We start from the raw sequence: 15,262 nt of genomic DNA on the forward strand, positions 1-15,262 counted from the left end.
AAAAATAGGCAAGCGGCAGTTGCCGGCTTTTGCAACTGGTGAAACTTATTAGCATCCTAGAAATGGCCCAAGCTAATTTTCCTTTCAAGGTATCCAAGTCTAGAGAACAGATGGTGTGAATTTTCCCATGACAGGTTGGTTCTACAAAATGTGTAGAAGTTGTTTAAAAACTCATTTAGAAACGGACTGGGGTGGAGCTCCGTATTGCCCTACCTACCTATCCTCTGAATACTGGAACCAGAAGCTTCCAGGGCGTGCATTGCTTGACTGCCAGTAATCAAAGAAGGAAACAACTGAGATACCCACGATAAACACAAGTGCTTAAACTATTCTAAGCTCTATGCTTCACCCCCCCCCCAAAAAAAAAAAAAAAGGATGTCGTTCAGATCATGTTTTGTTTATAACAGTGGGGTTTGCCCATGAGCCCCTAAAGCATGAACGACCCTAACTCTAAATCTCCCTTTAGTGACAACCAGAGTCTAATTTAACCACCTGCTAGACTCTCAAAGCAACTATTCAAAATCATTTTAACGCAATTTAACCTAGAGGATGTCTGGATTAACAATTAAAACCACTCTTGACAACCCAGGCTGAGAATTATGTAAAAAAACTATAAAGCCGGTTTGCCAACATCATACGTTAGAATCCAAGCAAGACATTTTATTTTAATGATTTGCCACTTCTCACGAGTATCAAAAGTATCATGGGATTTTAAGAGAAGAAATGTATCTTAATACTGGCAGAAAACAATGTGGGCACATGTCAGCTGTGACAAAATGATTCTTTTGAAACAAAGCATGTTAGAACAAGTCTCACGCAAAGTCGTTCAACGCCGGAAATGATCTCCCTTTATCTCATAGAGGTATTTGCTGCACAAATTTGCGTCTTGCATATCTAGGGACGAGAATCTATAGAGTCTAACAACTTTGGTTATTTGTAGTGCTTAGGTAAATGAGTAGGTGTAACCTTTCGCTCATTCAAAGTAGATCGCGATTAGAAACCTACATCATCCACAAGCAAGTAAATACAGAAACATGGTTGTATTATAAAGGTCAAAAACAATTTGATACATCAAGCCTTCGGGTTTGCACTGGTAGCATGGCAGAGTCTTGGATCCAGAACCGATTAGTGCCAACGTTTCACCAGGTCCTATCATTTTCCATTTTCGTTGACACAACAGCACCATATGACTCGCATCTTGCATTAGCCGACCGATTTTGTGCTGAAAGACAGCCGACGAGCCTGAGAAACATAACAGCTGTGAGGAAATAACTGGTCAAATCTGGGTCGAGCTAGCTGGTCTGCGCTGGGTTCTGCATGTTGTGTGAGGTGGCGGGAAAGACATCATTGACCGCTTGTTTTGGATTCTCTGGACAGCAACATCCCACCTAAAAGGTCTGCTGCCGTTCTCAGTTTTGAGCAAAAGGATCACATGATTTGCTATCCTACTTTTGCTGTTCTCCATTGGACTTGTGTCGGTTATTGCACCTTGCCACCCGGTTACTTTAACCTCTTTGCGGTATCGCCACGCTGGCCTCCAAGATCACCCAAAAGACAAGTTGCCGTAGTTCCGACCGGATCCTGCACCCTTTGGGCTTCAGGACTGGAACTCAACAGCTCTGCATTGTGGTGTAGGGTTCCGCTACCCTCACCCACACAGACGTTTAAGTACCATGTGAGCCTGACTGACACCATTCTCATAGAATCATTGGCACTCAAAAGTGGGTTAAACCTGTATTATATTATAAACCATACCTCAGAAGTAAATTTATGGTCCTTTAAAGTGTCTTTAAAGGCCCATGTACTTTTTTTCAACGCATATGAATTAGCTGTAAAGGCCCAACGATTATCCTTCGAGGTGTGGTTTATAATATAATATGGGTTCAATCCATTTTTGAGTGCCAATGATTTTGTGGTGAGGGTGCCTGAACGTGGGGCATATGGAAACCCGACGGTGACCTGTGCATGACTTTTCCCATTATTTTGCTGAGGTTCTGATCATCGTCGAAGTCCAGAACGCGGCACCTTTCCTGACCTGAACCCAGCCCAGCTACGTCATCAAGGAAGATGGGGTCGTTCGGCAAAGTGGTCAGCTGGTGTCTGTGATCCTTATTTCCATTGGGCATTGACCCGAGTTGATACATGTAATTATTATCTGACAGTGAACCTTTCGGCAAAATGACAGATAACCATAGAAAACGCAAAATAAAAAAGCAGCAAAACACCAAAGCCAACAGAGGAGATCATGTCTCATGGTATCATAAGTTCATCAAGCCAGCAGTACACGGTCCTGAGACCACTTTGAGTCAATCTTTCGCCCGCGCCTCCTCCTGTCATGCGCCAAAAAACACTAATTTTTATGCCGATACATGTTGTTCGAAATGAAAGCGTCACTCGAAAGGCCTTCGCTCGGGGGCGAAAACCTCGGGAGCGCAGCCGGTAATGTGCAAACAGGGAGAGTCTAGCACCCAGACAACGTGTGCAATGGCCACGCATTTTTGATGAGGGGATGTGTTAGGCTCGATCTGTTGTCCACGCCTCTCTAGAGTCGTGTTGAGAATCAAGTGTTGGCATGCCCGGCTTACGCGGGTGTGCATCATATTAAAGAATACGAGGATGCGGTGGCGGAGTATAAGTTCTGGGTCATCCGAATAGGAGTGTTTCCCGACTTGTCGGGTGGCTGTGTGTCTCGAAAACACATCACGCCGATGGGGTAATTGTGATACGGAACAGGTCGCGCTTTAGCTATGGTGTGGTGATTAGTTCCTGATAGTGAACAGATGATTGACAGAAATTGAGGCCTACCTGGACCGCCCAGCGTCCACTGTATTCTGTGTCGAGATACTGCTTCAACTCGGTGGATGTTACTCGGTTGACAGGGACAGTGTAGACACCGTCTGTGACTTGTTCAACCCCCTTGATAGGTGGTTGATTTCGTACTCTAGGGGCTGAGGGTTTAGACATTGGGATGAGATGAAGCAGGTCGGATCAAAGCAGACAAACAGAGAAAGAGGGTGGAATGGGTGATGCCAAGAAAGCGGATGCCTTGAGAACCCAGAGATGCTTGCTATCACACCAAGAAAACATGAACGAAGAACATGTAAGGACAAGTGTGCGCAGAGGCAGAAAACAGTTTATATAGAACATTTGTGGTCGTGTCGCCCCTGGACCACCAGATGAGACACAGTACATCCCTGGATGGACCTAGGTTCAATCCGACCAATAGCGTTCCTGTTTGGCCATCATCCACAAGGCGACCGATGCAATCGTGGCTTGGGTTTTTCTCAAGGCGAGGCTCCGGGCCTGAGGTTGCCAATGGTGCCTGCATGAGGAAACTGCAGTTTCTTGCTGTTGAATGTGCCTCTTTCTCTTGCCACTGCGCGCAGTTATTTAGGAGCGCTTATCCCGGTTGCCGCGCTCACGTTGTGCTCGCCTTCTTTTTCTCATTTGAATCGAGTGGACTCTTGTATCCATGAATTTGTTGGTGCTGCACTTTTAAGACAAGCACTTGTCTGCATTGTCTGCAGTAAACCGTCGCCAAGCATTGTCCCTTCACCAGCCATCTTCCTCCTCGCTGGCCAGCTGAAGCGCTGCCTCGCCTTTGGCGCTAACACTCGCCGCAAATCATCTACAGCTCCGCGCACAGCACAGAGCTCCACTCTGTAAAAGAATAGAAGGTTCGTGTATACCTATCTACCAAAGAGTAGGGCTTCCTTTTTGCCTGGTACGCTGACCTCGGCCTCCAGACCGCAATGCCTCCAATTCCAAACGTTCACGTGGTGTATGACAACCGGCGAGTCCACAGGATTGATGACAGGGGCAATGAGGCTTGGTCCTACAAACATGCTCGGAAACGCAAGACAATCAAAGTCTCCGAACAGAACCCAGAGATTATCCGACACATCAAGGACCGTCTCTACAAGACAGCCCACAAAAACAAAGGCTTCCTTGGGTCCCAAGATCGTGGAATGAGATTCGTTACTCGTGCTCAGTTTGACAACATCATCACACCCGAGGCTGTTCTTCAGGTAGTCGCCAAGCTGGCGTGTTACCAAGGCTTGACAGCAAGGGATCATATGCAAATTGCCCAAGATATCTACTGGGGCACAGAAGATGGACGCCGCTCGCCCTGTCGCCGACTGCTTGCTTCCCTCATCGGGACCGGGAATTCAGAAGCACTCGGCAGCATCAAAACACTGATCGATGAAGGCCTCAGTGACACCTGTCTTCCCCTCCTAGTTAAGGAAGTCATGGAGGAGGACACGCTGATATGTGCTCACCATGAACACCAACATGCCTCCATAAACGATATGGACCTGGAGTCTCGAGAGACTTTCACCGCCCTCTGTCGATCCTTTTCAGTGCCCTTCATCAAATGGAAAGATGGCGGGAAGCACTGTCACTACGTTTTGAAAAGCGGCGGCCCTCTTCCTATGAGAGGGCCACTTCCAATGGAGAAAAACGACAAGATGAATGAGGAAGGAGACTTTGGTGAGGTCTTCAAAGTTGAGATTGACCCAGGCGACAGGGACTTCGACCCAGAGGTAAGTGAAACTTCAGATTTTACATGACTGAACGAACGTTCAAGAAACTGATACTCTGAGGCAGAAAAACACCAACTTTTTTGCTTTAAAGAAGCTTAAGAAGCATGGTGACTCGAATGGCACTTCTCGTGCGGACGAGTTCGACCTGGAAATCAGGTCGTTGATCTTCGCCGAGAGTCGAGCTTTGAAGGTACCAGGCCCGGATGATAATGGGCAAACGAAAAGGCACTTGATCCAGCCCCTTGCAACATTCGAGGTGTACGATTCCACCGATCCAGAGCCGACATTCTACTTTCTGTTCCCACTGGCAGATTGTAACCTAAAGCAATTCTGGGAGAAGAAGCGCCACGATGCGACAAGGGAAAAGCATTGTGGTTGGATGGTTGAGCAGTTTTACCTACTTGCCAAGGCCCTGCAGTGCGTCCACAATGAAAGGTCGCTGATGTTCAGGTCAAAGAGAACTGATTCCAACGTCTTTTGCCGGCATGGAGACATCAAACCATCGAACTTCCTGTTCTTTGAGGACTCTCAACCCGGCGGTCTGGGCAGGTTGGTTTTGGGTGACTTTGGGATGGGTAGAATTCACCGCAAAGGATCCAGATCAAGCCAGCCGGCAGGGGAGAGAATGGCCACGCTTTCTTATCAAGCACCTGAGTTTGCCAAACAGGATGTGGTGTCTCTCAAGACCGACATCTTCAGTCTCGGATGCGTTTATTTAGAACACATTACGTGGCTTCTGATGGGCTTCGAGGCCTTGGACAAGTTTGCAGACGCCAGACTCGAGACAGATCCCGTGTATGGTTTCGAGACAGATACCTTTTACAACGTGTCACAGTCCAAAGATTCCGTGTGGCTCAAGGAGGGTGTCAAGCGTTGGATCAGGGACCTGAAGCAGCACAAAGACTGCGTGGAAGTTGTATATGATCTGTTGGAGATCATCGAGCACAACATGCTCGAAGCAAACCACCAGAACAGGATCAACTCGGTAATGTTGGCTAACAATTTGGAGAAAGTGTGGATCAAGTGGCAACGTAAGGATTCCCTCTACGGCGACAGGCACTGGAGAGAAAGTGAGATTGGTTCCAAAGCAATCAACAGGCCCAATTCCAGTGCTAAAGTGCTTGCTATTTCCAAAGAGCTCCTGTGGAAGCAAAAGGCTAACCGCGCGTCAAGACGGAAGATCGCTGACAACACCACTCCAAACGACCACCAGAACCTTCCGGTAAAGGAAATAACTACAGTCGAAAATCCTTCTGGTCGCTTCGCCCTCGAAAGGGGCAAAACTTTCCACTGGACAATGGAGCTGGAACTGCAGTCTGAAGATGATAGCGGCAGCGATCGTGAACTTTCGGCAGAGAGGGCAGAGGATATAATGACGAGAGTGCGTGCTTTGCGTCGAATCAAGGCGCGAGAGCGAAACGATCAGGTTGTCAATCGGTTTCAGAAGATGGACGACATCTCAAGAAGCGAAGGTGAGCCTGGTTCAACCGGCAGCCGATAATGACAGAACGCGGTTCAACACCACAATGTCGAGAGAGAGTGAATTGTGAAGAAATGGAGGGCTCGCCGTTCAACCTCGGTATTTGTAATGTGTCCGAATCTGGCTCTCGACGTGTTCGAGCATCGTCTTGGGAATCATCAAGGTTAGTTTTCGCCGTCCTCAGACGCAAGTTCTGTACTCACATCGCTCAGTGGTTCAGGTAAACTAAGGATCCAACGGTTGTCTTTCACCTGTTTTGTGCATATTAGCTTCCAGGAGTTGAAAAAGGGGCACAAATACATACGAGATAGGGGAAGAGGGTTAGGGTTATTATATGTCTGAGGTGGAAGCTAAGGACAGAAAATGCGCAGATGCTTTACCTTGACTGCGTAATTCCCAGATGGATAGGCTGCATCAAGCCAGCTCTTCAGCTTTCGCGGATCATTGTACTTTTGTCGCATAACATGTTCGTACAAGGGTTGACAAGATTGGTGCCGTCCCATGGCGCCACGCGTGCTGGCACAGCAAGAAGGGTTGGGTTTGTTGGGTGTTGAAACGAATGCCTGATTAGCCTGTCATGGAAATGGAAGAAAGGAGAGCACAGGAAGATGGGGGAGAAAAGCCCAACTCAAGATCACATGTGTCACTTAAGGTAGCCAGTCCTCAAGCTGAGTCTCACACCGCTCCACAGAAGCTGCTGCTTTCCGGGCAGTGGAACTCTAGGAAACCAAGTTGTATGTTCTGTCCACTGTTTTGGCCCACCGAACGCAGTTCATGTGGTTCAGCGTCGGTTCATGTGTTGGACATGCATCTGACCCCGCACTATCTCGCCTCTCTTGCCCTGGCATTCCGGGCGTCGCGTCGAGTGGTTGGGATGCAGCTCAGGCATTCCATAAAGCGCCGAGGCGTATCTTATCGATCATCCCTTATGGTTGAACTTTCCTCAGGTTCAAATCATTACCGAGTGAAGTGCGAACTGCCCAGGTGTTGGAAATGGGTAGGCTCCAAATGTTTTGGACGGCATGTTTTCCGTGCTCGGTAGGTGGTGCTCCTCCGGGTGAGGTGGCTGAGTTCCGTGCACCGATAACCAATCACTGTGCTAGCCAACCTGGGCGACTTCAGGCGCAATCTAATCTACGCAGGGCTTTCTGATGGGTAACCTTATTAGTGGGGCGACACAAGACTGTGGCAGTGCCAGCTCCCGACGATGGGCTGATGAAAAACAATGCATCTTGTTTGTTGGACTTTTACGTTGTGCTCTGTGCATATACCTTGTCTCTTCCTTGCTTACCCTTGACTATTTCCTACCTAGTTCATCCAACCAACGGCAAGGTGAACGTGGCCGTCATAGAAAACACCCTTCTCAATGGACTGGATCAACCCCGACTCTGGTTTTACCAACCATGATTTTACTGTCTTCAGTTACCCATACGTGCACGTCCCTGCCCGAGATCACCACACCAAGGAAGCAGAACTAGACAGCAACAGCGACCTCTTCAGTTTAGGACCCGAGCCTGAGCAGAGACAAAGGGCGGTAACAATATGGAAATCCGATGCAGATGAAGTTTGTCTTTGCGATACCCCTATAACAGCCTCCACGACAGATCACACTGACTATCTTCTTATTTCAGGTCTCATTGCGAGATCAAGTCACCAGGGACGTGGGTCAAGAACAAGTCCTCAAAAACAACCCCGTATGACCCCCCACTATTATCATCACTTTAAAACTGTGAGATGTTTCATACTTATGACCATGTTCAGGAACTCTGGACTCTGATTGAGCAAAAGGTACCGGGGACTTACACACTCATATGTCCCAGAGCCCCAGAAGTCTTTCCAGGTCAACCTTCCCTCATTACCGACCTTCCCTTCTCTGAAGACATCTGGAAATATGTAACGGACAAATTCCACGTCCACCGAAACATCACACGAACAATTCTTCGTAATGTGGCATACTTCTCAGCCATTCGTCATAGGCAAGAAGACTCCGGGCAATTCAAGATATGTCAGTGCTGCTTTTGTCCTGCAACTTGATACTTTCATCATACTCACATCACATAGCATACACTTCACAACTTCATCCCTTCCGGATGACATCGCGCTATCCTCCACTTACATCCCTTCTCTCGGCTCCACCTTCTCCATCATCTACGGCAGTGATGAATCCCAAATGGAAGCCGCGTGGCAACGACTTCAAGAGTCAGCCCCCTCCCATGCTCATAGACACCCACTGTTGATGCTGGGAATCGTCGCCAAATTGGAGAGGGAAAGGCTTGTCAATCTGGCTGAGAAGCTAGCCGACCAGTTCACCTTGTCATCTGACTTCTTGACAGAAGATGACAGCAGCAGTGAGGGTGGGCAGGGTTCGATAAAGCATGCCAAGATGCAGGAGTACCTTGGAATATGCCTCATGAGTAGGAACCTGGTAGATCACATCCGGAGCACGAAGAGGCAGCTGCTCAAAGTTCTGATTGAGCTTGATCAACTGGAAGAGTATTGGTTGTCCAAGTCTTACGAGGATGTCTTTTGCCAGCGGAAATCTCAGCATAAAAAGGTTGAAGAAGGCGCCCGTGAGGCTGCTGAAAGCGAAGGAGAGAGCAAGGCTCTGTTGAACGAGGGGCCAGAACTCGGAGACAACGAGACCTCATCCAAGGTTCTTCTCGAACAAGAGAGAAAGTCTTTCATCCGAACAAGCAACAAGATGCGTCAGCGAGTCCGCGACATACTGGATGAATACGACGACAAGGTCGATGAGTGCAAAACGATGACACAGAACTTATCCTTGGCTATGCAGGCCGTAAGTGCCCTTCATATATCGCTGCAGCAAAGTCGATCGTCAAGAGCTGACCATGTCCCCTATCAAACAGGCCTGGAACCAGACCGCTCGCCAGGATGCCGCAGTCAATGCCAGGATAGCGCAACTCAACACTACGATAGCGCTAGAGACAAAGTCTGAGAGCGCCATGATGAGGAGCATCGCCCTACTAACAATGATATTTTTACCACTCAGCTGCGTTGCTGTAAGTCCTGCCTCGGCAATTTTTCCCTTATTCGAATGCCATTTAACTGAGGCGCATGCAGTCTGTCTTCTCAACGACGCTTTTCAACTGGAGCCCAGGGGAAGGGGAACCCGTCGTGTCAAAATATATCTGGTTTCTAGCTGTCATTGCCATTGTCCTCACACTGGCCGTGGTGTGTATATGGTACCTTTCTACAGACAGGGAGAAGAAGAGGGACAGGGAGCGGGTCAAGAGCTGGGAGATTCCATTACCAGGGGAAATGGTTTGATATCCATAGGAGCAAGAGTTCAGGGGCGTGTTTGGGCGCCAGGCTGTAGATAACATAATTTAACTGGCACCACAAATGAGTCAACGCAGAAGACGATCCTGAACCATTCTTCAGATAATTAAAACTGGTTCAGAGATAACGTACATTATAAGCGAGTGCACCATATAAGCGAGTGCACCACTTTTTAACCGACGCACCATCCTTCCACGCAACATCAACTTTTTCTACACAACCCAATATGCCTCCTACTTTAAAGGAAGCCAGGGTGATTCTAGCCCTCGAAGCTCTTGAAAAAGATAAAAATCTCAGCCTCCGAGCCGCAGGAAAGATCTACAACGTCCACCATACGACTCTCTTACGACGACGCGCTGGCCGGCCTATACGACGCGATACTACGCCCAAATCGAAGAAGCTTACTTAACCCGAAGAGAATGCTATTATTTAATATATTATTAAGCTATATACGCGAGCTTTTCCACTAAGATTGCGTAGTGTGGAAGATATAGTTAACTAACTGCTACGCGTACGCGACGCGCTTCCTATTAGCAAGCTCTAGGCACATAACTTCGTTAAACGCTAACTATAGTTCCGTACGCGTTTTACGTATAGATACGACTACCAGAGGACTAAATGCGAGGATCTAAAGGTTATTACCGAGTAGTTTACGCTCGTACGGAATATTAAGGCTAAGTACGGTATTATAGATAACGATATTTATAACTTCGACGAGATTAGGTTTATAATAAGTATTATCTTTATAAATATAGTAGTTACGACTTCGGACGGCCTTAGTAAGGCGAAGCTGGTCTAGTTTAGTAATCGCGAATAGGTAACGGTAATTTAGGAAGTTAATGCCCTCGGTTAGGCTATCCCTCCTTTTATTATTTTAGCTACGTAGTATTACCTTACTAACTAATATACCGAGTGTAATCTACCGTCCACTTAGCGTATCGTAATTACCGATAATAGTTAAACTACTAATCCGGTAAGCCTAAATTAAATTAAGCATTTCGATTACTATATAGCGCTCTGGATAAAGGATAAATATTAGTTATTAATCCTCAACGGCCACGAGAGCTACTATTCGACCGAATTCGAACGCTACTGCCAGTAAAATAATATTATTACGCTCTATATACCTCCACATTCTTTATACTACCTCTAGCCACTCGATATCGGTTACTTTAGGCTATTAAAGTAGGCGTATAGCCGCTAGATCGAGGACTTAATACATATATATATTAATTACGTAAGTAAGCTCGAGTTCCTTTATACCTTCCGCGAAACCTTTTTCGCCTCTATAACGGAAAAGAATATTTAGGGTAACTTTATAGGTACTGGCCTTATACTATACGATCCAGAGAGGGTATTTTCTAAGCTAGATATAAAGCTTTATACGCTAATACCCCTATCCTTAAGGCCGGGTACGGTACTTCCTTAGGTCTCTCAAACGCCACATAACCTTCGAGAAACTAATTTACAGTTAACGCTTATTAAAACTCGCATTACTAACTATCAAAATAGCTCCCCGACTTTAATACTAACTGCGGTAAACCAACTTACTAAGGGTACCACAGCTATAATACACTAAGTAGCTTTCCTTCGTACAGAGGTCTCTTCGCTCCGTAAGGCTAATAAGGCACTAAGTAAGCGCCGGAGAGCCAAAAAAACACATGTAATGAAATGGTGAGAAAACACACAAACCAACCAAAACACCACAAATATACCCTCAACAGGGTGTATGAATGAGCGCACCTCCGTGACAGTAGCTCGCTCGCAGGCCGCACTCCACGTAGGACAAAGAAAAGACTCTATGGGCTCGCAGACCACATAATAAGCACCTGATCGGCCTGATCAGAGGGCCAGAATTGCCTGCACGCGTGCAAGGCACAAAAATATGAAGAAATAAAAGTCGATGATCCCCCTAAAACAGAATGTCCGAAGCAGACCGCTTATATACATGACCCCTGAACCTCCGAATCCTCCGAGAGCCCCACTTCCTTACTCAAACCCCTCAGGCCTGTGGCCGCACCCCAAACCAAACCTCCTTCGCATTTGACCACTACAAACCAGTGGGCAAATGCGTACAACAAAAAAACATCCCTTCCAAGCGAAAAGAAAACATTATTTAGCAAAAAGAAGAGAAAACAATTTAATCCTGCCACTCCCTCATCCATTCTCCCTTGATCAGAGAGGAGCACCCTCACTTCTCGGATCTCAGAGCATACCTCCGTCCCTGTCGAGCCATCATAACCGGCGACCTGACGATCTCCTCCCTTCGTCTCTGAGGAACTCCAGGAGCCCACTCCCATCCCATGAAACAAGGTGTGTGATCAGGCGAAAAGTGTGTTGTTGGCGACCCTGAGTGGTCATAAGTAGGGGGCCGGGCAATTACTGGCCCAGAGAGAAGCGGCGAGTCCATCGTCACAGGAGTACGGAGCCCAAAAGGAGTTGCCACCCTGCTTGGTCGTTGAGAGTCGCTTGACACGCTATATGGTCCAAACTCTTCGTGATCAGAGGGAAGACCCACGACACACTCATCTCCCTCAGCAGTGGTAACCAGAGCCAACGGAGAACCAAGGAGTGAAGCAAACCGGGGAAGTGGTGGGGATTTGAATGGCGATGAGAGGGTGCTTGGTAGGTGGAATCCTTCCGCATCCATCAAGTCCTCCAAGCCCCTCCTCCTCCATTTCTTATCACGCACCCTCTGATCAGGCTCACACCCCAAAGACCTCTTCACATAAGCCATCCACAACCTCATCATCTTCTTCCCTGCAACGCCCATGGTCTTGCAGTCTCTGTAGCAACGATCACCTCTCCAAGCCTTCACTACCGTCAAATCCTCCTCTTCACTGTACGAAGCACCTCCCTGAAAGTAGGTACGGCAATGCTCCAAGACCCAAAGACCACATTCCCACGCCCCGCCCTGTTCACCGCAGGCTGGCCTCCTTACTTTCACGTCAAGGTTGCATTGGAAAGCATGACGGATGTAAGATACCAAACAAGAAATGGCGTCCGCTTGATACCCCTTCCAATCCTTCGACGAGTCCATATAAACCAAAATGCCAGTAGCAACGTCGTAGATGCCCACTGCCCAGTGGCTTCCGGTATTGACATGAATGGGGAGGACCCAGTATCGTCGGTCAAAGGCGTTGTGGTTGTCGTTAGGCAGGAAAAAGCGCATCGACGACTTCATCATAACAGGGTTCAAAGGTTCTCCAGGGATCCATACACAACGCTCGAGGATTCCCTGAAGAGAGTACCGAAGAGCGCAGGTAAGGACCGAACTAGTGAGCCACTGCTTGGCCTCTAATTGACCTTGAAGGTCATACATTGCGCAAGTGAGGGAGGCCACATGGATACCGTAGATGTGAGTCCGATCAGGGGGTGTCGTTATTCTCAAGCCAGGAAAAAGATACTTGATAGTGTCAATCGAAAATTGCTCCACGAAAGTAGTGTTGATCCAGTCAGGCCGTCTTCCCACAATATGATCTCCTGGGTCGGCAACCAGGTCAAGGCCGAAGCGAACAGGCCAGAGAGTGTCATCGCCTTGAGGAAGGAAGATGCCGCGCGGGGGACCAGAGCCATAGACCTTATCGATACCTTGAAGGCGCGCTTTCCGCATAATCTCCTTGACGAGATCATTGGGAGGGCCGAATTCCTTGCTAGCGGTAAATTCTTCCCACGACATATCGTGAATGGACTTCGGAAAAAGCGTTGATGACATTGTTCTGTGAGAAATTGAGAGAGAGCAGCGTGTAGTGCGATCTGTGATCAGAGGGTTATCGAGAGGGAAGAAAAGCTGGCGTTCCTTTTCCTGCCTTAGGCCACGTAAATGGTGAGTCTTTGTTCTTCGCTGTCTGCCTGGCTTGCAAGGCACGATCATCCGATATTTGCGTAAGCCGTCTGAGAAGGAAAGAGCACCCTGTTGAGTCTCCCTCCTGTTAAGGCCTGTAGGACAGGTTGCACAGTCCTATCCTCTGGTTATAAATACCCGTGCTAGTTCTCCTCACTCCCACTCACTCCTCATCTTTTCCAATACTTATTGACTGCTTCCTCACAATGGCCTCTTCTTTCGGGGAACCTGCTGCTCCGTCTGATCAGGTGGTCGACGATCTCACTACTCAAGTGTCCACAACCTCTTTTACCAAGAAACTTCCTAGTCAGGTCGAGGGAGTCCTCGACCTTGCAGCGTACGACTGGTCCGAGGTTGCCATTGACTCTACTCAGGAGCCTTTGCTTGCTACCCTCACTCATCGTCCCACTGACCTCACCCGCGCTCCCAACAATCAAGGCGTTGCCTATAAGAGGCACGTCTGGGTCCGACGTCCTACTTGCATTCACGACTCCATCATGCCCAAAGGAGCTAATGCTTATCACGATATCTCTCTCCCCATCAGGCTGCTCTTTGGTACCTCAAGATTTCCCCTCTAGATCCCAGCCACGTGGCGGCTCCCCTCTACCTTGAGTGGTTCCTCCCTGATCTGACGAAGAAGGGGGGTAAGAAAGAGTGGCAGATGTTTTTCAAGGACATTGGTGCGGACAGGACTGTCACTGATCACATCTCCAAGGTGTTATCGAGCAGTTCAGTTAGGCGGGTTTTGTCGAACGGTCCAACGGGTGGTTCTTCGGGCGTTGGCTCTTCGAAATCGTCAAGCGGGCTCATCGCTCCAAAGGCTTATTTGTCCAGGCCACCGGGTTGCTGTAAGTGCTGCCCTTCTGATCAGGCTTTGGCCGACACTAATATGCGGGATTCAGTCATGCCAATCCTTGCGATGAGTGCGATCAGAGCTATCGTCGGTCTTTCGTGACGTTTCCCGATGGGACCAAGACCAAGGTGATGTGGCCATACTTTGGCTGCGTGGGAAGAAAAAGACTTCGATTGGAAATGTGGGAATTGCTGGCATAAGGGTATCCATTGCTCATGGTCCAGTGTTGATGAGGACAGCTATTACTTCGAGGATCTCGGCAGTGGTGGATTGTCGAAATTGGATCGTGGTGCAGTGAGCCTGATTCCTGGTGGTGAGAAAGTTGATTGGGACCAGGAGTGGGAAGAACAGCGGGTTGAGTACAAAGCGCTTAGGAAACAGCAGCTGGATAAGAAGAAGGAGAGAAAAGAAAAGGAATAATCTTCCTCTACCTCTGATCAGAGGGAGGAGCATAAAGAGAAAAGGAGATAGGAAAAAAGAAATGACAAGAAAAGAAAAAATAAAAACCAGAAAAATGTAATACAATAATCTTTACCCCAAACAGTCACCTCCCTTAATGTCTTTCCTCCCTTTGAGAACAGACAGCTCCAACAGCTCTGTTCTCACAACACAAGCTTCAGTACCCTCTCAAAGAATAGCAACTGCAACGTCCTCGTCATCGTCTCCCCCTGATCACCCAAGAAGTCCTCTGGTCTACCCTTCTTCAAAACCACCTCTATGCTTTTGCCCTTCTCAAATCTCCTCTGCATCTCAGCATTCTTCCGTTCCATCTCAGTCTTCCCCCTGGTCATCATCCTCCCTGGTGTTTCTTCCACTATCTCTTCTTCTTCATCCTCATCTTCCACCATATCCACACCTTCCTTCACCCTATTCCCAGGCACCTGCTCAACTCTCCCTAGTCCTGGCTGCATGTCCGTATCCTCTTCATCTACATACACGTCTTCCAACCTAAAAAACTTCTTTACCCTGTTTGGCGTATAAGAAGTTCGCAACGGCACCCCATCCAACGTTTCCAGGAAGTAGCAAGTGTTGCCTGGTTCAACCTTTCTCACTCTGAAAGGGCCGTCCCAGCGGTACTGTAACTTCCTTACCACACTCATATCCAACTTTCTATCCATTTTATACACCAACACCAAGTCCCCCCTTCTGATCATGCTGCTCTCAGGCCTGATGCTGCGAATCCCTTTCCTGTTCTTTCTCGCCGCAGCTTTCTGTCTTGCCATGCCAACCCTCTCAGCTAC

General features: G+C 48.0%; 3 protein-coding genes across 3 annotated transcripts; all 3 read left to right on the top strand.

The window, feature by feature from the left end:
• Nucleotides 1-3,238: 3,238 nt before the first annotated feature.
• QC763_300800 (uncharacterized protein) lies at nucleotides 3,239-6,769 on the top strand. The gene is made up of 3 exons (XM_062910543.1): nucleotides 3,239-3,677; nucleotides 3,747-4,544; nucleotides 4,609-6,769. Exons 2-3 carry the CDS (start codon nucleotides 3,753-3,755, stop codon nucleotides 6,043-6,045), a joined length of 2,229 nt encoding a protein of 742 aa, XP_062766467.1. The 5' UTR covers nucleotides 3,239-3,677; nucleotides 3,747-3,752; the 3' UTR covers nucleotides 6,046-6,769.
• A 404-nt stretch (nucleotides 6,770-7,173) lies between these two features.
• QC763_0047580 (uncharacterized protein) lies at nucleotides 7,174-7,724 on the top strand (the record flags this gene model as incomplete). The annotated part of the gene is made up of 2 exons (XM_062905712.1): nucleotides 7,174-7,588; nucleotides 7,656-7,724. Exons 1-2 carry the CDS (start codon nucleotides 7,391-7,393, stop codon nucleotides 7,722-7,724), a joined length of 267 nt encoding a protein of 88 aa, XP_062766468.1. The 5' UTR covers nucleotides 7,174-7,390.
• A 470-nt stretch (nucleotides 7,725-8,194) lies between these two features.
• QC763_0047590 (uncharacterized protein) lies at nucleotides 8,195-9,465 on the top strand (the record flags this gene model as incomplete). Its single annotated transcript, XM_062905713.1, has 3 exons — nucleotides 8,195-8,821; nucleotides 8,892-9,044; nucleotides 9,106-9,465. 3 exons carry the CDS (start codon nucleotides 8,195-8,197, stop codon nucleotides 9,310-9,312), a joined length of 987 nt encoding a protein of 328 aa, XP_062766469.1. The 3' UTR covers nucleotides 9,313-9,465.
• Between the last annotated feature and the right edge of the window lie 5,797 nt (nucleotides 9,466-15,262).

The sequence above is a fragment of the Podospora pseudopauciseta genome, chromosome 3 (assembly GCF_035222475.1).
Source record: "Podospora pseudopauciseta strain CBS 411.78 chromosome 3, whole genome shotgun sequence".
Taxonomy (NCBI): domain Eukaryota; kingdom Fungi; phylum Ascomycota; class Sordariomycetes; order Sordariales; family Podosporaceae; genus Podospora; species Podospora pseudopauciseta.

Excerpts from the sequence above, each read along its gene's own strand:
- QC763_300800 (XM_062910543.1), top strand. The coding sequence starts at position 3,753 with ATGCCTCCAATTCCAAACGTTCACGTGGTGTATGACAACCGGCGAGTC. Across the intron at positions 4,545-4,608 it reads ACAGGGACTTCGACCCAGAG|AAAAACACCAACTTTTTTGC; the intron begins GTAAGTGAAACT and ends ACTCTGAGGCAG.